At 40.8% G+C, this 21,365-nt stretch overlaps 1 protein-coding gene across 2 annotated transcripts; it reads left to right on the forward strand.

The window, feature by feature from the left end:
* The first annotated feature begins 7,338 nt into the window (after positions 1-7,338).
* On the forward strand, positions 7,339-21,362 carry LOC121071540 (astacin-like metalloendopeptidase). Of its 2 annotated transcripts, XM_040559864.1 has the most exons (13): positions 7,339-7,774; positions 8,007-8,031; positions 11,244-11,260; positions 11,976-12,000; positions 12,965-13,036; positions 14,093-14,227; positions 14,832-14,949; positions 15,762-15,940; positions 16,064-16,148; positions 17,310-17,437; positions 18,332-18,447; positions 19,443-19,668; positions 20,466-21,362. In XM_040559864.1, the coding sequence occupies exons 1-13, from the start codon at positions 7,706-7,708 to the stop codon at positions 20,498-20,500; spliced, it is 1,230 nt and encodes a 409-aa protein (XP_040415798.1). In that variant the 5' UTR covers positions 7,339-7,705; the 3' UTR covers positions 20,501-21,362. The 2 variants fall into 2 exon arrangements, with proteins under 2 accessions (XP_040415798.1, XP_040415797.1); XM_040559863.1 differs by having other exon boundaries at positions 19,443-20,542.
* The last annotated feature ends 3 nt before the right edge of the window (positions 21,363-21,365 follow it).

Genomic DNA, 21,365 nt, shown 5'->3' on the forward strand with positions numbered 1-21,365 from the left:
TCCTGTGGGGACTGGTAGGTCATCAAGACTGCTGCCCATTTAGTGGCATAATAAAGCAAAAAAAACAAGGTTTTACTGGATAGTTCAGTTAATTGTGTAAAAAGGTTGACTTGATCATTTGATATGCATCCTCCTTTTTTTTTCCCTATTTGTGTTTTGTTTTGTTTTTGTTTAGTTATTTCATTATAAAATCCAGCACCTTAGTAGTGTGACATTTCTACCTCAAACCTCAGGATACCAGAATTGCAGTGGTTTGAGGGTAGTGTCATAATTCATTTAATGACAGGCCACAGAGACTGCCTCTATGGCCCTCATAAATTCTTGGATAGATGAACTCTGGCATTGTCTTCTCCTTTTTTATGATGGCTCAAAATGAGTACCATGTGGGCCCCTCTCTCTTCTAGATCAGAAAAGGTTATCAGAATAAAGAAAGGGATAAATACTCCACCCTTCTTTCCTTAGCCAGAAAGCAACTACTTTGAATATTCCACATCACCAATTTCTTCAATTTTCTACAAGAAGAATTTACTTTTTCAAAGGAGGAATACATATATACTCCCAGATTCTGTTTATAACGTTCCTTATCAGAGATAGAAGGGAGATACATACGTAAAGGATGGAAGCAGGCCTCTACATAGAAGCTTTCTCAGAGTGCCTTGACCTTGTTTCCTTGATGAACTCACGCTGTATCATTTGCAGATCTGCAACAGATCCATCTCTGTAATAAACTGGATCTTCAGGTCAAATCTTCCAGTACAAAAAAAAAAAAAAAATGTTTTTCCTGCATAAAAGCCTGGAAAGCCAATGCTGAGTCCACTAAGGAGAATGGTAACTACAGCAAAGATGAATTTGAAACCAAAAGGCTCGACTTGAAAGGCCTCAGATTAAAGTTTGGCCATACAAGCCTCTATCAGCTTTATATGAAAATATAGCTTACCTTTTCCCTCCCACAGGAGGCTTCAGGACAGCCTCTCTAGTTTATTTGATGTGCAAGTTCTTGAAGGAGTGGGCCTTCTTGATGTGTTTATTGAGCAACATAGAGTACACTGGTGAGTGCTTGAAAAATGGCAATTGTAGGTAATTTGGGAATGTCCCTTTAACACATTCAGAAACCAGTAGCAGAGTCTCTGCAGATGAATGGAAAAGAGAGGCCCCATGGGAAGCTTTTTATTTAATGCAATGGCAGCTGTAAGCCGAGGTTAATGTAGCCACAATTTCCCTGGGCAGCATCACGAACAGATCAGTCACGGCTCGGGTGGCAGCCATTCCCTGTTCCCTGGAGGGAACGGCAGAGTCCCGGGCCCAGCACCCGCCTCCTCTGGGGTCCTGCCAGGCCTCATGGAGGGAAAACCTGCACGGCCTGGAGAAACTCAGGCACGGGGCAGAGAGGGGTGCATGTGCTCAGCTCCTCCTGCTGTGAAAAGGGGAATAAATCTTCTTTCTTGTTCAGATGGGAGTGCTGGAGGGATAAATCTGTAAAGATTTTGTACATGCTGATAGCAGGTGCCTCGACGCTGAGCAATGAAAGGAATCTTTTACTCCTGGAGCAATGAGCAGCCCTCAGAAACTGGAAAAGGATGAAGGGATTTATCTGGGACAGACAACGTGGTTAAAATGTGAATGATTTCCTTGCCAAAACTAGACATCAGCAACGAGCAGTGATGGCAGCAGGTAGGCCGTGCAGAGGCTGAGCTGCGCAGGCCTCCTTCTCTGCCCACATCAGGCAGCGAAGACTTCGGCCTCCCACCTTTCCTGCCTTCCACACTGCAGCCCTGTGAGTGCTCCTCCATCATTTACAGCGTGTCCTGTTGTCCCCAGCTCTGTCTTAGTGAAAGGGAGCCATGAGCAAACTCTGCCATTTAACAGTGTAAGGTTTATTATCAACCAATCATTCCAATGTCAATATTTAGTCACTGTTACCTGCTCTCTTAAAACAAGGCAGGGAACGTTAGACTTTAACTTTCCCCAGAGTACTTTCCTGGGGATCTAGATAAAGTCAGAGGCAGCAGGGGAAGTGTCCAAACTCACCTGCCCAGGAGGCATGAGAGAAACGACAAATTACCCTCCCCGGAGAGGAAGCAAAGCTATACGCTAACCTGGTAAATGGGCGTAATTCACAGTAAGGCTCACCTTGCAAAGGGAATCTGCATTCAGAAAAACACTGAAACCACCTTCTCAAGATTCCCATTGAAATACTCAGAAATTCTGGAGAGAGGACAGTCAGGAAGCCACTAAGTGATAAGCAAGTAGAAGTATTGAGATAGATGGTACTCAGCCTTTCTGCTGAGGTACAGTAAAAACAATCTGTGAAGTGCAGCTAGCTGATGCTGATGATCATGCTAGGAACATACTTCTTCCAGGGTGAGAGATAATGATTAGGATTATCAGTAGATTCAGTCAGGCAGATCTAGGCACAATAAGTCAGAGATTGGTGCTTTTCACTCACAGCACACATCGACAGTTACCATGCACTCATGTGAGAAGCAGACATGAGACAGTGTTTTGATGCCTGTATTTAAAACGTCAAAGAAATGCTTACAAAGATAGCTTTCATGTCACAATTAATGTGACCAAAAGCTCTCAGTTTGTAAGAAAAGATCCTTTCTCACAGAAGATGAAACCAAGCAGGGGAGCTGGCTGGCATTGCACAATCCGTCTCAAGGAGATACAGGCAGGAGAACTAACTCCCCAGTGTACAGCTTGGGCAGCACTGTGTGATGGCATGTATCCCTGCAGAGGGCAGAGACCAGAGATAACCCCAGGCACTGCTCCAACAGCTCTCACCTTACCCCATCACATGGATTCCTTTGCAATCAGCCTAGCATTGTTCTGCAGGCTGGAAACATCATGTAAAACCTTTGATCCCTCTGCTCCTCACCTAAGGGCAGCAGACAAATCAGATGGCTTCTCCTGATAAAAGAAAGGAATTTGTTGTGTGTGTGTTTTTTTTTTTTTCCAAGTAAATCAGAAGTTCATTACTAGAGTTGTCCAAATTAAAGTTCTAGTTTCATCACCTCCCTTCTCCTCCCCAACCCTAAATAATCTTCAGATCATACATCATTTCAAATGCTAATTTAATTACTCAATTATATTTCTCTAAATTTGACCTTGAAATGTGATTTTGAAATGAAAATCAACTTTATGCATTTATTTTAAAAATTACAATGTTTTGACTTTTTCAATTTTTCTTACTTTTTTTTTTTTAACTGCATATTTTTCTTTCATAAAGAACAATCCATCACTAAAAAATCTTTTTCTCCATCATCTCTCTTTTTCTGATGACAGGCTGAAGATCAAAGTTTCCAGGTTCGGCTCATTGAATAGAGAAGTGACTAATCAATAACAAGCAAACATTCATCACTTAGATTCGCAGAAATACTGCTAGGGCTAGAACTACGATTGGAGCTAGTCATTAATACTATGGAGGATGTGTAAGTGCTCTGCTAAGGAATCTGCAAACGATGTAAAATTAGGAGCTGCTGCAGATGGTGTTAGCAAGGACAAGGAAATCAGGAGCCTCTCAGAAACTGGAAGTATGACAGAAAGTGGAATAGGAAATGGGGTGAGGAACTGCAAGTCTTCTCTGGCAGGAGGATACAAAGGAGTGTGGAGAGGAACATGAAGGACAGCTAAATCTTTTGATTCAACAAGTACGCTCCCTGGTATAAGAAAACACACATTTTGACTTATCTAGAGTTGTCTATTATGACACATCAGTCTTTTTCTGTACAAGGACTTGAAGTCTATGCTGGCTGCCTATGAAACCCTCAGAACCTGCCGTGGTTTAGTCTGCCATGATAGTGTTAACCAGCAAAGTGCAGTACTGGCTGGCATAAATTCAACCAAAACTATCCTCTCCTAATCACTGCATTACCAGAAAGGTATGAGCAATTTGGAAGGAATTCAAAGACTATTGAATCTGACTGCAGAACCAAGATTTTAATTATAAGACTAAAGGGCTGAAAATCCTTTAAGCCAGCCTAGAAAAAACTTATGTGAGGACTGATTTATAGCTGAAAAGTATCACAGCTGAAAGGTAATAAAGACACCAAAGAAAAGGAAGCTAATTCTGTGTGACAGAGTGTTAAGACAACTGGAAGGAGAGAGAGGGAAACTAAAAAGCATTGAAGTGGAAGAAGTGCATAGGAACAGACTTCCTGGCCAGTGGACTTACGTTTAGAATGAATGAGCCCAGAGCTGAGCTGCAACTGGAATTCCTATTCCAAAAAAAAAGGGTGAGCCAAAATAATGAAATGCCCAACACAGCAGACATTCCAGAGAAATGATATTGAGCAGATCTTTCTAACATAATATATTATTGGTTAAGACCTGTCACTAACACTTATATGTAATTGTGTGGTGTTTATTTAGGTGATGCCAGTAGTCCACAGTAATTTCTGTTACATGTTGTGGACCATACCATTGCTTCAATGGCTGGTTTTAGTAAAGTCAGATGATTTAAAACCTTTAAGGCCTTTTAATATTTTACCGTTAATTGGGTAACATAACTGCCATATAACCTCCTTTAGCAGTACAAACATATTTTTAAATCAACATAAATTTGACTACTTTCTTATTTCATGGAATTATTTTTCCTGCATTTTACTACATCACAATTAGTAGCTAGTAGTTATACTAGTTAGTAATTAGCAATTATAGACATCTGATTTCTTTTATGTAACTCTGTCTTGATGTTTTACATTATATTTTGGGAACTGTTTACAATGAAACACTCAAAAGAGAAAAATAACTGTATAATATATATGCCTAAATGATACACAACTGAGCAAAATCTGAAAGGTGTCTACAGAAGTGTTGCAACTTTTATACATCTGCTGTTTTGATTTTGGCTGCCTACAGTGAACTCCCACATGCAACAGAAAATTCTTTCATTTCTATATCTGTAAAGTCTTTTCTTGCTTATGCATACAGTTTTCTGCAGATCAGCATATGTCCTCAGGAATAACTCTAAGTTTTGTAGTGGTCTCTCAGGAGTAGTGTTCTTCTTGCTGATGGACATCTTGCAGATAACTTCACTGTCCAAGTAACCCTAGATATTTTATTGTTGGCTTTGGACACCCGCCAATCATTTTTCACAGTTGCAAAGTATATGCCATTCCTACTGTCTACCAGAATCTGGGATATATGGACAGGAGAACTCAAGTCCTGACAAAATTTCCCAAATGCATTCCTTCCACACATGCAAAGACAGGCTCCTCTTTGCTAAGCCCTAGTTTGGTTCCTAAAGGTTCCAATAAAATTTCTTTGGCACTTTTTCTGCTAGAGGTACCAGCGTTACTGGATCTGGTGAAAGGAATAGTTTTTGCAATATCTTGAAAAATTAGATAGCTTTTTGATTAGTGTAAACAGGACTGCTGACAATTCCTCCCCCATGAATAATGCACCTAGGAAAACAACCAAATATTGAATCCAAATCACAGGGACAAACAGAAGCTGATAGGATCATTGAGATGTGCAGCAGGCATGATGTGTCAGCACTCCCCCTTGCTCTGTTGTGCGTGCTTTGCCAGCTGTAGCATTTACAGCCACATTCTTGATTGTAACAGCAATCTCCCCCATCATCACTAGTGTTAGCATATGGAAAAGGTGGCATGCAGCAATCTGTCTGACAAACTACTTAATATGTCAGCATATTAGCAATTAGCACGTCCAGCACAAAACGTGCAGCATCCTTTTCACCAGCCCAGTTCCCTCACCCTTTCCTGAGCACAGGCAGTTAAACAGCTACTTGGGAGGTTATAGTATTTTCCCAGCAAGAAGCAACCAAGATGCTGCTTACTGATCTTCCTACCCTGCAGTTTAACCCGTTGCTTTATTCCTTCAGTATCTCTGATCTGGCCTGTTGCTTCTGGACTGGTTTTCCCTGAGGGGAACCTGACCTTTCCTTTCTTCCTCTAAACTCTAATGCAAGCAGATTATACACAAGTCCCATTCTGTGGTGTCTTTTTGATACGTTTTAGCATACCAAGGCATTTGTAAGCAAGGGCATCCATCTTGCCCTTGTATTGAGTGAGAAGCCTGGGGAAATCACTCCAGGACTGCAGACCAGAGTTGCACCACTTCGCTTCAGCACAAGGAAGATTTTCATCACTGAAGCCCAAATACAAAGAAAGGCACTTAGCATTGCTTAGTGCAAACGTTTATGCACACAGAGGGACACAAAGACTGTCCGTGTCAGCAAGATCAGCATGCTGACAGTGCCTACTTGATCTTTGTTCTTTCACAGGGACAAAGGCCATGTGCTACACTGCTTTTTACTATCAGGTGTCTAGGGCACACTGTACTTCAGCCAGAGAGGGAAAAAATAGTATTCTCCTGTGCTGCCTCCCTGTGGAGATAATGAAGGTTTATCCCTGGACCTTGTCAATACAGACTCCCCTAAAACAGCCAGCGGTGCATAACTGTGAACTTCCATCCACTAAAATTAAGAGTAATCCCTGACAATGCAATTCAGACTACATTTCCCTGTAACTCCTAGACTTGACTGGTTTTCATTTGGCGAAAGCTTTCTCCCACTCCACTCCTTCTTGGTTCTTTCTTGGTTCGTTCACCAACATGGCTAACTTCTAACACCAAGATCATTGTGGAACATCTTATTTAATACAGAAAGAAACAGTGAAAGTGTGAGTGGATTTAAACTCACTCTGAAGGTATCTGAGCACTGGCATGGTCTACGGAGAGAATCTCTACCTTTTTAATTTCAGTTTCCTTCTCCACGCATGGAAAATGTACTCTGACACAAAACAAGCATGCATTAGAGACAGGACAATTCCCCAGGTACAGCACTTTCAGCAAATATTTCAACAAGCAGTGCTTTGCTGCAATAAAGAGGTCATGACAAGATGTCGCTGTGACAAAAGACTCAGGAGTTTACCTCCTACAAGCATTTCTTGACAGGTCTGCTCATTGCTTCCTACATCCTTTCTGGAAGTGAGCTCCAGTAAGCAGTGGATCAGTAAATCATCCTCAAAATGTGAGAATGACAAGTGCTGCTTCTGCTGCTGTTGTCTTTCATCCCCTCTCTGACTGCTGGTCATGAAGCCTACTGGGCACCTGTAAGTGTCAGACTGACAGAAATTATGGAGTTCCTATAACATCAGGAAACACAGAGGAAGAAACAGAAATTCTACTTATAGATCTATAAGCTGAGAACACGAAGGAGATCTACTCAGGGAAGATATGGACATGACCACACTGAATAGGGATTTCTTACAAGCTCCAAAGTAGCATAATACTGTCATGGCCTTCTGTGCTTCCTGTGACATAAAGTAAAAAATCACCCACCATCAGAAATCTCCAGAATTACGCCAGAAAGCTATCCAGGGCTTCCCAGGTGGTACCAGTTAAATTGAACACTTAAGGAAAGCTCCTCCACGAAGCAGAGAAAGTGCATGGCAGCACAAGCATGAGGCTGATCCTTGTCCAGAGAGCAGTGTGAATGGCAATATGAAGACAAGGGATGCTATAGATCACCCCGACAGCAGTAGTGCAGCACTAGGAGATACCCTGAGGCTAAATTGACTCTTGAGGCTACAAAAGAAGCTTGCTTCCTGCCTGGATCCCCATTGGCTGGTAAAGATTTTTTGAGCCCTGGCAGAGCAGGCTCTACTGGTATATCTAGCGGCAGTGCTCCTGGAAGGGGAAGAGATAAGGACAAGCACGGGTGGTCTGTCAGAACTGGAGAATGGATCTGAAAATGTTCCTAGTCTTCACCGCATTTCTGCTTCACACTACCCTGGGCTTCCCTATTCAGGTGAGAGCAGTTCCATGCAGCCCTGCTCTTTCTTCTAATTGACATGTTCTTCCTGGAGTGAAGCTGTGGAAACCCATTTTGATAATTTTCCCACAAGAAAAATAGTAGTAATATAATGCTATATGAAGACAATCTATTACTCTAGCTCCTCTTTTTGACCTCGTTTTGATGCTATTGTTGCTGCATTTATGAGCTATGGAAAATTAACACCTTTTACCTATTGATTTTGCAGGACAACTCTGGAAACAGTACAGCAAGTAAGTAGGATTTCTATTGTATTTTAATTCTTGGCCATGTATCAAATCAATTACATAGCAGCAATCTTGAAGCTGGTCATTAGCTGATGCAAATAATGTAGTTTCAGTAATACTTTCAGATATGCAGTTTTTACTAGCTAGAAGTGTAACTACGGACATTGTACTGCCAGAAATAAGCATGCCACTACATTGCATGTATGAGGGACTTAGCAAGAGTATGGTTTTCTGTTTGCCTACTTAATAAGTTATGTATTTTGAAGAGAGTTGTTATTACAAATTTTATGGCTTCCCAATGTCTTTATGGAATGAATAAAAAAAAATCTGAAGTAGGGGGAAATTAAGATTCAAAAGCAGAGTTCAAAGCAGAGCTTCTTCAAGGTAGAAAAGGTTAAGGCTGTCTGTCAAGATTTCAATGATTCTAGTAGTGGTGACAAGATACAAGGGTCTGTCTGGGAGCAGCAGCAGCAGAACAAAAGATTTTAAGGAAGAAGCTTTATGCTGCTCATACTTAGTGAGGAACAGGAAAGTTGAGGTAAGATCTGTGCTATGGAGAGAACCCCCATGTTTTGTAGGTGCAGTTCTGTGCAGTGTAGTAGATCCTGAAATGAATGACAAGCTGATGTGTGATGCTGCCAGTGATGTAGTTACATATAGTTGTACAGCTGAAGCATGGGGCTGCCAAAGAGGCCTCAGGAAAGAGGAACAAAAGCAGAGCTGCAGCAGTGAAAGTACCTGCATGTCATCAGCAGTGTATGTGTTGTGGTAGACCAAATTGTTGAGCAATCAATTTTACTTATAATGTAGACAGGTGAGAGGTCTGAGTCAGAGCAGACTCAGAGCTGTGTGTCTAAGAGTGCCTCGTTCTGTAATCCTGGGCTGCACAATGTTGAGAAGAAGCTTTGACTTCACTGTGTCACAACACAGAAAAATGGAAAAGGTGTCACAAGGTTATAAAAGATGTATAGATTTGAATTTCACCAGCGCATGGTAAATATAGGTGATAACACGTAAGACTAATTTGCTGCTGAGTGACAACTTTAGAGCACTTGAATGTACTAACTTTTATGTTTCCCAATTTGGTATCGGGCTGAATGCAGATGTGCTTTCACACAGACGTGCTCTACATGTGTGTACTTTCTGGGTGTGGTTTGTTAGGTTAATTCAGCTGTGCTTTGACAGGCTTGAAAATTACATTTTAACATTACATTTTGACACTTTTCCTTTAAACTGAACATTAGGAAAAAGCTCAGCCACTTATTTGCCTCCTTACCTGCCTTGATGCAGCAACAAGAAAAAGGTACATCAGGTGTTGGAGAAAGCTTTGCGTTGTGCTGAGATAGAAAATGAATAGTATGGGCTTAACAGAACAGCTTTTGTCATTTTGAAAAATAGAATGGGGTCATTGCAGATTTCCAGCGAATGTCAATGGAAATAAAACTGTAGGTAGACCTTAACTACAACAAGAAACTGCCAAGTCAGGGGTGACGTGCTACAAAAGGGAGAGGCCTAAGAAAGAGTTGCTTGACATACTCAGAACAAGGTAGTGACTAATGAAAACTGAGCAGTTCTTCTTTTGAGATGTCATTTATGGCATAGAAGCAAAGGGATGCAAAATTAATGTTCAGTAAATTTGAAGCCAGTGGAGGGACATGCTTGTTGGAACTCGAAGTGGCAGGGTTAATGGGCCAAACACATACAGTGAGTTTTAATTTACCATTGTTACTGCTTTTTGTGCCATCTTTCAGTATCTACAGTGCAGGGAAAACTTGAACGGTAACATTTTGAAATCCGTATCACACCAGATTTCATTTGATGAGGCACATAGCAGACGCCTTCTATGATGTCTCACTTGAGCTTTAAAAAGGGGTCCTGGGCTGTATGTGCCTAGGAATCTGGAGCCTAATTTCCACTGACTTCGACTAGTCAATTATTCTAATTCCTCTTGTGTGCTTGACTTTTGAATTTGGTCAACATATCTCAAAAATGCACTTTCCTGAATAATTTTTTAGGTGCCATAGACCTCTCTGTTGCAGCTCCTGGGAAATGACTGAACTTTTGCATAATAAACAAAAGTTATCATAGTGGAGTTTCTTTAGCATGCAATTGAAGTAACAGTCTGAAAAGGCAGATTTAAGAATTTTTGGCTCAATCAAAGCAATTCTTCTGCAGGTTCTAGACCTACTCTGAATAAGAGGAAGTCCCCCCTACATTTGGGCAATAACCACTTAGGTCAATGGAAGCTGTGAAAAGGAAAGGTGCTGCAAGATGTGACAGAGCTTGGCATCCTCCACATCTTCTGTTGAAAACACATGCTCAAAAAGTTAAGGATGGGCTTAGAGATATGAGAACTATTTGCATAAGTGCTCTCTGTGATGGTGTTGGGTAGAAAAACAATTGTGGTTTTAAATTTTGACAAATACAGGTGTGATTATTAACAACATGGAAGAGATTGCCAGAAAGGTGTGCGGCATATCCATCATACTTAAGAACAGGTCAAGCAAACTGTGTTCAGGAATAACATAGATAAAACTGCTTCTGCCTTAGGGAAAGCAGACAAACTGGATGACCTCTGGAGGACCTTTCAATTTCTGTACTCTTATGATGCTATAACAATGAAGTTTCTCTTCAGAAATATATATATCAGATTTTCCCTTCTATGCTGGTATCTAGAAACTGCCTTTTGGCAGAAATAAGAAGATGACGTGCTAGAAACACATGTTAGGATTCAGGATGGTTACAAGCTGCTGTCAGATGCATACTGAAGTCAAGATTATTTGCCTGGTGCTAAATTATAGCCTTCATCCCATTTTATAACTTTCCTCTTTGACACTGTGAAACCAGAGAGGATTGTTGAGCTGGTTAGCCTGCACCTGTTCCAGTGGAATCTGGGAACAAAAGAAATTTTTGTCCCTAGTTTCCTTTGACATTTTTCACACTGAAGCTGAAAAATGCTTTGCTGATTCTTATACAGTTAATGACCAGGATTCTGTTCCTGAACATGGAACAGTTTCATAGATGTTTGTCTAAATCTCAATTGAATTTCTGTGCACATGCATCAGTTAGTGCAACCTCTTACCTCTCCAAGCAAGGGCACCTGCCAAAGGCATTCCCATGGCTGAGGAGACCTGTGCTATTGAGACCTGTGCTGTGAAGTTGCATTCAGAATCTAATTTGCTCCTTTTGCTTGTCTTTTTCTTCCTTGCTTTTTGCAGCAACAGAACCTACTCAGGTGAGGACAACTAAATCAGCTCCTTTGTTAACTTTGGGGTCCAGCATTGACTTCAAGACTCATCTACTCATCCATATCCCCATCTGTGCAGGAAGTCTTCCCAGATCAACAATGTACCAGAGTGTGCAGTTCCCATCCCTATCTCATTTGTCGTTCCAAAATGCCCAAATATAGCCAAAATCCCAGAAAGCTTTTGCCTTCTTTGTGGTCATAGAGAAAACTCAGAACTGCTTTTTATTTCTACTAGGCAAAGGGAGTATGGCAATTTGTTTTGCTACTAACATGACCTCCACAGCTAGGTACCAGCCCCATAGTTCGCTACAAGTAGTAAATGCCATGGCCTTTCACCACTGTTGTGAGGTGATACTGGGAGGATTTCATCAGAGATTTCATCAGCCTTGTACTCTACCATCAGGGACATGAATGAAGCTAGAAGTTATGAAACTTGCTACATGCTTCAAATTGTATTTCCTGAATCTCCTATGCGAATTTCTTTTATGATATCCATATATGCAAAATACATCAAAGAAGAATATCTACCACACATGGTAGTACTTTTTTTACACATGGTACAGTAAATAAGACCTCAAGACTGCACTAGTGAAAGATGCACACAACAGTAGCCCAGACACTTTTGATCCTTTGCATGTTAATTTATTTCATATTTATGTTATACTGTTAATTGTGAGATAATACTCATGTTCCATCCTCCTAGGTTACTACAGAAGAAGATATATATGGTATGTATTATTACATCTAAATGTGTTTGCTAGGATATACTGATTGTTAGCTACCCAGTTACTCCAGAAAATAGCACTTGCTTAACACAAATTAATCTCAGGGAAGAAATTTTAAGAATGCATTAACCATAATAATTTATGCAAAGTAGAGTCTCTTGGTTGTGGCCAATTGCCCAGCCTTGCTAACAATCTCAGGTGTTAATTTTGCTAAAAATGGTTCTGCTTAGATAATATCCTGACTTAAGTCACTTCTGAAGGTTAAAGCAAGCGCAGAAGCCATCTGCCTGTGCTGTTTGTGGATGTCAAGACTCATAGCATGATGCTCAGATTCAGCTGATTTTACTTATGTGAGGCTCAGAAGTCCCTGATACTGGGCTTATCCGGGGACCTTAGTCTCAACCATGGAATAGGAATTCAGTCCTGATTTCATTGGCTTCAAGAGTTTTCAAGAAAAGTGTACCCAGCAGTAAGCAGCAGGAATGCTTTCCAACCATTTTTGCTCCTGATACGTTTGGGGGGTTGATTGTGATGTGTGCATGCAGAAGGAAAGCTGTGCTGTCTGAGCACACGGAGGGAGCCATGCAGACGATGGGAATTGCCAGCTGGAATTGCCTGCTGTCCAAGCAGGACAAAACAGACTTAGAAGAGCTGAAGGACCATTCCTGTAAATGCAGTGACTAAAAAACAAAGGTAGAGAGAGAGAAAGATCGAAAAGGAATGGCTCTCGGGACTGGATTAATGCCGAAACAACCACTGCTGTTGGGAGGTTCACAAAATTGTGTCCCTGAGCAAATATCTACATGACTGAACACCATGCCAACACATAAATAGACTCTGTGAGTTTGACTGCATGACTGTGATTGGGGCCAGAGCAAAGGGAGTGCCTGGAAACTTGTCAGATTAAAAATCAGGATTCACTTTGCCCTTGGGAATGAGAAAGTGATTCTCTGTATTTTCTGAACAGAATCTCCATCACCTATAGAGACAGACTCTGAGGATGAAGTTATTTTTAACAGAATTCTGAAAGTTAACAAAGGTAATACCATCAAAGCCCTGCTTCTACTGGGTCTCTCTGATTGTTATTATTTTGGAGGGGGGCTGGGGGCTGGGGAGAGGGCAATGGGGGAGATACAATATCTTACCATATCTGTGCAAACATTTTTTCCTATCTTGCTCATATAAATGTAAAAAACCTTCAGAAACTGGCCACAAATACTTTGTCTGTGTGGTCTGCTGAAGCCCTATGGTATCCTAAATCTATCTTGTCAATACTGAAGATGATACCAGATGTAGATGCAACTGAACTATGCAGGCAGCTTCTTCAGCTTTAGCTCTCAACATCTTGGTCCTTCTTTGGACATAAAAAGAGAACTTGGTTATATGGTTGTTTTATTATTTAACTACCTTTCTGTTGAATGAAAGTAATACGTGCATTCAGTCATCATATGACTTTGTAGTACAGACTCCTATATGGCCAGTTCCAAGCTTCCTGCTCTAGACTTCCTGTTCCTTGATACTTCCAAACATATTTGCCACTTTTTATCAGCTTCTCTTTCTTGTATTTTCTCCCTCAGGGAGGGGAAAGTGTGGTCATTCATGAAGCATTACTCCTGTCTGTAGAAACGGACAGCAAACACTCCTACAGTTTTCTATAGACAACAAACACCCTTTTTTTGATTTGTCCCTCTGTTCTCTTGCCTTCCTGGGTTTTCTTACTTTCCTCCTGCCTTTGCCCAGCACCTTTGCTGGGCATTCACTCAGTGTGACAAGGTGGTGAAGAAATAGTACCAAAGTACAGCATTCCTCTTACTGCTTGAACTGCTTTCAGACCTACCTTGTCTTGCCTAAAACCCTACCCAACTGAGCTGGAGCTTCTCACCTGTCCTCTTAGCTAAGGGCACTTCAGCAGAAGTAGGGAAGCAAATAATGTCCATCTAGTCCAACACTCCACTTCCAGTGTTGACCAGGAGCAGAAGCTTAGGAAAAATAAGCTTTCAGGAGGACACATAGAGTGACACTTTTCCAAGTGTGCCCTAGACAGCTCCCAGCAGTCTATGGCTCAGGTACTTCCACCCTTTTTTTCTCACCACAGACTGCTCTCGGTACTTGCAAGAAGGTGACATAGTCCCACAAAGGAGCCGCAGTGCCATTAACTGTCGCAATTGCTACTGGCCCCAGTCCAGCGATGGGATTGTTCGTGTTCCCTATGTCTTGGATCCTACTTATGGTGGGTGTAAATTTCCATGTATATATTTTTATTTTTTTTAATGGACTTTATCCAATAAGCTTCAGACAGAAACCTGCTTCCCGTGGCTATAGTGATGAAATCTATTCTAAGGATTTATTTGTGCTATGCTAGCAGAGATTAATTTTAAATACAAAGACACAAACAGAAAAAAGAGATCAAATTTCCTTGAGTAGTTTGCATCCATAATATTTTGGGTCTGGTCTCCTGAAGACAACAATGAATACCTGCCTTTATGCCTATTGTGGTGTGGTTTGAATGGCCTACTTTTCATTAGCAAAATAGCTTCCCATAGCTGCCTGCAAGTGCACAATCAGCAGCTAGAACAACAATCACCCCTATAATTTAAAACAAGTTGTTAAGAAAAAAAGGCTCCCACCTGAATCCATTTGGACACAGATCTGGATAAGGAGAATCTCATGCCAGGCTGTAGTACCTTAAATGAAATTCATTAATGAGCAAGAAGCAACAAAGAGACTAGGCTAATGTTTGTGTCCCTCATTTACCCTGTTTTTGTGTACACAAGATTTTAATGGCACCTGTTATTATTCTCTGTGACCCCCAAAATTAACCTTTTCTTCTCCAGAGGAGAGCCACGTAAAAGGGATTCAGGAAGCTATGGCAGAATTCGAAACACTGACTTGTATTAACTTTGTGAAGCGCAAGACAGAACGTGATTACCTCAGCATTAAATCTGCTGATGGGTAAGTTCAAAGACAAATGAACAAGTTGTTTCTGTATTGCTTTTCAATTCTTCCCTACCCGCATCTCGTGTGACTTAGAGAGGAAAGAGGTGTTGATTTGGAGAAGAAACTATGTTTCATCACAGTGCAAGGTACCCTGCAAGTGCAAGGACCCATCATTTACTTCAGTGAGTCAGCAGAGAAACTGAAGTGACTCAGACCATAGAAAAGCACCCTTAAGGTGTAGAACATACCTTAGCCTGTGTTTTCTGTGTGGTGTTTTATATATATACATATATGTATATATATACATTATATACATATATATATAATGCGTACTTGAACACAACATATAACAAGCTACTGTAGTTCTTGCAAAGGCAAAATCAATTCCAACTTATGAAATAAACAGTTCTCTGAATCAGACATACAGTTGGTTGTCAAGGTCAGAATTTGAGTCTGTGAGAGAACTGTTTAACATCTGCCAGCTTTTAAGTGCTGTTCATCTTAGCTCCAGCTCTGATATAGGATTCCGTCATTTGGATTAAAAATGGTTATTTCTAGGGAGTTAAAATCCCTGAGTATAGAAGGTCAGCATGCAGGAGCCTTTGTGCTAATGAAGGTCTTCCAGGAAGCTTTAGTGATGACCATACTGGCTGTTGTTTTGTACAACATAGTCAGTTTTGCCTTTCTGTAGACATTGACTATCCCAGTGGACAGGAAGTAATCATTCCATTCCCACAACACATATGTGAAACAAGGTTCTCCGTAATGTCCCTTTGCCTGACAATAAAAATCCCATAAGTCTTCTGTCGGTGTTCAATGCCTCTCAGCTGCTGGTCCAACTATGGAAAAGTAGGAGGTGGACAGACTGTCTCTGTGATGAAAGGAGGCTGCATGTGGAAAGGAATAATTCAGCACGAACTGGACCATGCCCTGGGATTTTTGCATGAACATTCTCGAAGTGACAGGGATAAATATGTAAAGATCATGTGGGAGTACATCAGCCCAGGTAAGTACTTTTGATCTCCTCGGTGTAGATAGAGTAGATATGTCCTGCTGTTCCCAGCTTTTCCTTGCTCCCTGAAGGGAGTGGATAAGAAGCATACTCTAAGAACAGTATCTTATATTACAGCTGACAGACCAGACTTCAAGAAATTTGAAAACTCTAACAACCTGGGTCTTCCATATGACTATTCTTCAGTAATGCACTATGGCCCGTAAGTAGCAGTGTGACATTGCTTTCGTTGGAACTCAAATCTCACATTAGAACTAACTTGCAAAAACTCTGTCCTACTACTAATGGGGAATAGCTTCCCCATTTCCCCCTCTGAGAAAAACAACGTAAGTCAGTTCAGATAAGCCATTCCCCATGATTAATTCACTATCCTTTAGCTTTCTTTAAGGAGTCATTCACAGCTGTGCACGTGGCAAAGGAGGGCATCTGCTTACTGCTGGACTTCCTAATCAAACTTATTTGAATAGCACTGTTAATCATAGCAACAACAAAAGAAGCAGCTTCAGAGTAGAGCTCCTCCTTTGCCACTTGAAGAAAAGGATTACATAGCCAAGAAGAGGTCTGCAAGCCATTAACCGCAGATAGGTTTTTTAGGGAGAGCTGTCTTTTTTCCTCTGTTACTCTACCACCTAATATACTGGGGTTCTAGGCTAAAAATAGTTTTCTGAGGTGATATTACACTACGGATCATTTAATCAGCAATCTAATTAGTGTTGTTTAATATTATCAGTCTAAGATCACAGTAAAGTTAATCTGTGCACAAATATAAATCAATTAATATAGAGGCAGCCAAAGGTTGTTTTATATTTTATTTTTTTCTATTATAAGAAGAGGCTGACTTACCCCTCCAATAATTTCTGTATTAGCATCCTCTTGTGGGACTTCAGAACCTTAAACACCTTCATAATGTATGTGACAGCAGTGCTATTACTCCCCAGCCACCATGTCTAGGGCTTGGAGGTTTGCTTGAATTTTCTTCAAGGATGAGTTTGGGATTAAGATAGTTTGTTATCCTTGGGTTATTCCGTATTTAATAAAATTTCAAGAACAATAGCAAAGGTAACTGATGAGCTCGTTTTCAATTTAGCTCTCCAAACAGCGTAGTTTGAGGGCCTTGTAGTATGAGGCAGCAAGCAGACATGTTTTGCAGGTTCCATTCTTCTTGCACAGGAAGAAGAATGCTGGAACATGCATCAAGAATTGGCCAGAAGAACAATCTGCTTCTCAGATGGGATTTAAGCAACTTGCATACAATTGTTGTTCTCCCTCTAAAGCATGTAGATTGTGCCATTAAATCCTGAAAGAAGTAATTTTACTTAAAGAACTTTAAACTTTACTTAAAGAACTTTTTTTTTTTTTGCAGATACACATTCACTAATACCACTGGAAAAGCAACTATTGTACCAATCCCTGATGGAGCAGTACATATTGGACAGAGGCAGGGACTAAGCAACATGGACGTGGCCAAAATCAACAAGCTCTACAATTGCAGTAAGTGACTCAAAGCCATCCTTTCCTCTGAGGATACTCAGCTCATTGACAGAGGTGTTTGGGCAGTCTGCATTGGCAGCAGCTTCTCATCAAAGACTGTGAGACTACTCTCCTAAATCTATGGTACCCATTATGGTCACTCTGGGAGAGAATGCAATGGTGAAGCTGGAGGCATATTGTGATTAGTGAAATATTATTTTTTGCTTCCAAACTAAATCAAACACATTCATTGTTGGCATATGTGACTATTGCGGCACTGGCTTAACTGCATACCATGTCGTATGCTTCAGTGGAGTCATCAGGTTTGTTAGGGCTCAAGAGACAATGGTAAACCCCACAAAAAGTCAGACATCTTTGTCCCTCGTTGCAGTTTGTATTTAAGACCTGAGACAAACGAAAAGAGCTGTTACGCTCTTCTGAACTGAAACTGTTTCATGGTATCTTGAGCAGCTCTAGCCTAATAGTTTTCAAAAGTTTAAATTGTCATTCTAAATATGTATATATTTTCTACTCCTTAATTTTAACCTCTACTTGAAGAAATTCTTTTATACAATCACAGAAATGTATTCAAAGGTAAAAAACATGACGAATAAAGTATTATCCCTTGCACAGAGGAAAACCCAAATCCTCCTCCTAAATTTAGAATTTAAGTATTGCAGAGACACCATAATTTTTTGATTCTTTTAACACCACTTGACTTCCTTATATCAGTGGAAAACCATGTGACTAAATGTGCCAAAATGAAACCTCTGACACTCTTTAGTGTACCAGTCCCTTGAAATGATGCTGCCATATCAGAAAACCAAGACTTTTACATCCTGAAGAGATTACAGTTTTAAGTGAGTAGAAGTTTCTGCAAGCCTGGTGCTGAACTAAACTTTGTTTCTCCCTCAGGTCGCTGTAGCACTATTCTCGATGCAGCATTTGGGTCACTGAAATCTGCCAACCACCCAAGAAATTACTCACATAATACCAACTGTGTCTGGCTTATCCGTACCCGATCGAGAAAGGTAATCGTGAGTTAATAACAGTCTTGGAACATGGCTGGACTTATACCTTTCTTTGTTAAGCATTTTGCTCTTTATCTGCATAACAGTTGCCATATAACATCTTTTTCATGGGAGAGATTTCAAACTAGTCTGTACTTCTTTGTGTCCTTAAGCCAGGTACAGGCAAAAACAACTGCAGAATTGTGGTTTTGAAAAACTCCAATGGTTTTGAAAAACTCCAAGCAGTCTGAACATGGGAGCATTCAGTTAGAGGCCTGTTAGATCTGAATTCTGCATCTTCAGGGGATGAGAGGCAAGGCAGGGCAAGCAGTACCAGTTTGGGCTTGGCTATAGCTTGGATTCTGTCTGGTTTAAAGGGCACTCCATGAAAGAACTCTCATATGTGTGTGTCCTGGTTTCAGTTAGGACAGAGTTAATTTTCCTCCTAGTAGCTGGCAGGGTGCTATGTTTTGGATTAGAAGAGAAGAGCGCTGATAACATGCTGATGTTTTAATTGTTGTAGAGCAGTGCTTACACCAAGCCAAGGACTTTTCAGCCTCTCTCTGTCCTGCTAGCGAGCAGGCTAGGGATGCAGCAGGAGCTGGGAGGGGACAGACCCAGGACAGCTGACCCAAACTGGCCAAAGGGGTATTCCATACCATCTGACGTCATGCTGAACAATATATAGGGGTGGCTAGCCCGGGTGGAGGGGGGGCCGGCTGCTCGGGGATAGGCTGGGCATCGGTCAACGGGTGGTGAGCAATTGCATTGTGCATCACTTATTTCGTACACATTATTACTATTAATACTATTATTATTATTATTGTTGTTGTTATTCTTTTCCCTGTCTTAATAAACTGTCTTTATCTCAACTCACAGGCTTCACTTTCCCGTTTCTCTCCTCCATCCCGGAGAGGGAGGGGGGAGGGTGAGCGAACGGCTGTGTGGTGTTTGACTGCCAGCCGGGCTAAACCACAACAGTGTGTATGAAAGGCTTGGTTTTTCTTCCCTTCCAGATTTCCCTGCATTTCCGTGCCTTTGAGCTGCAGAAAACCAGAGGCTGTCAGGGTGATTATGTCAAAGTTTATGATGGATCCAGCAAGTCTTCTACAGTTTTAATGGACAAAACCTGTGGATCAAAGATACCCACGGATGTAGTTGCTTCTAGCAATCTTATGCTCGTAGAGTTTGTCACAGATGGTGCTGGTACAGCTTCTGGTTTCCAAGCCACCTTTACTTCCGGTAGGTCTGAGAACAAAGAGAATGGTGGAGAAAGAAAAATAATCTATGTCAAGTCAACAGGTATTCTACCTTCCTCTTCACATGTCTTTTGGAAAAACACTGTTGAGGAAATGATATCTACAAGACCCATCACTTCCTGCCTTGCTTTTGATCTAATGGATCAGTCCTACACTAGTACCATTTATTCATTTAGAAAGATGGGGCCATGCTCAGGACAAATTGTCAGCCAGGTGAATCCCAGATTCCACAGTTTGCCTTGCCTTTCAGATACACACAGTTCCAAAGCATGCACCATTAAGGGTATGATCAGTTTAAACTTAAAGCTAGGGTTACTAGCACAGTAGGATGAGAACAAATCATAATATAGTATTTAAATATATTGCTCTTCTGAAAAAAAAGATTTAATCAAACAGTTCAGAGGGCAAGAAAGATTTGTGGTAAGCCAGGTCACCCAGCCCAATGGCAAGAAAAGAGGCAGTATTTCCATAGTCAGGATCCATGGAACGTATTCACCTAAAACACATTCTTTTCAGTCCTGTTTAATTAATGACTAGTGTCACAAACATACAATTAAGTTACAACAGTAATGGTGACTCTTTGTAGTATCTATTTCTGTCAATTGTAGCTATGGAAGAAAAGAAAAAGAGGAAAAATCCCCATGCCACTTTTATGTGTCATTGACTACAAAACGATCCCAGTTTTTGGATAAAATGTGATTTAAATTTAACATACTTTAGAGATACTACTGTTTGTTCAGAGAGCTCTGAAAGCTAAATATTGTCTCATTTCACTTACAGTAAGGATCCAAAGAAAACCTAGCAGCCACAACTGACTTAATGGAGAAGAATCTATTCTGTGAATATTGAAATTATGCATTTCCAACTTTGCTCCTATCTTGGCTTGGATCAGTATGAAATTTAATTCTATTAAGAATCGAAGTCTTCACCTTCCTGAGAAAGTTTATTCCCCAAGCCATACAAATGTATGAATTCTATACATCTGGTATACTCCCCCTTTCATCTGCACAGTTAAGTTATTACCTCCTTCTATTTAACAATTTAATAAAAAGCTTCATAAAAAAAAGTTTCCATTTATATTTTCCAGTAGTCCCTTCCTGCCTCACACAATATCAACGTCGTCTTACTTCTTAGTACCCTTCATTCAGCCACAGAGGTATCTCTTAAGAATATCATAGAGATGTTCTCATAGGTTTAGACAGCTGAAGAGACCAGCTGTAACTTTACAAATCATTTCCTATTCTCCGCAGTCTTCAGCATGAAAGAATGTCCTAGAAACAGCCTCTTTTCCTAGCCTAACATTCAAGTTTCCAAAAATGACATCTCTCTTAAATGATCCTGTTACATCCTTAAATCACAAGAAAGACAGACATGGTAAAGTTGTTGCCATAAAGTATCGATACATCCTATTGCAGTTTTCATTGTACAGTTCTGGTAGGCAGGGGCCACCTAAGGGTGCTTTTTTATCCAGAAGCCATTTTTACTCCACAGACACAGTTAAGCCTGTGACAGGATAAGAGCTGAACTAGATAATGCTGCCAGAGTTCAAGCACTTCTTCAGTTCAGGGAAGAAATCTTTTGTGAGGCAAGAAACTAAACTTTCCTGTTCTGATCTCTCAAGGAAGACAGAGAGCTGTAAGATTGGCAGAGCCCCTGGAAAGCTCATTTCTTAGCCTTTGC

This window comes from Cygnus olor, chromosome 5, assembly GCF_009769625.2.
Source record: "Cygnus olor isolate bCygOlo1 chromosome 5, bCygOlo1.pri.v2, whole genome shotgun sequence".
Lineage (NCBI taxonomy): Eukaryota > Metazoa > Chordata > Aves > Anseriformes > Anatidae > Cygnus > Cygnus olor.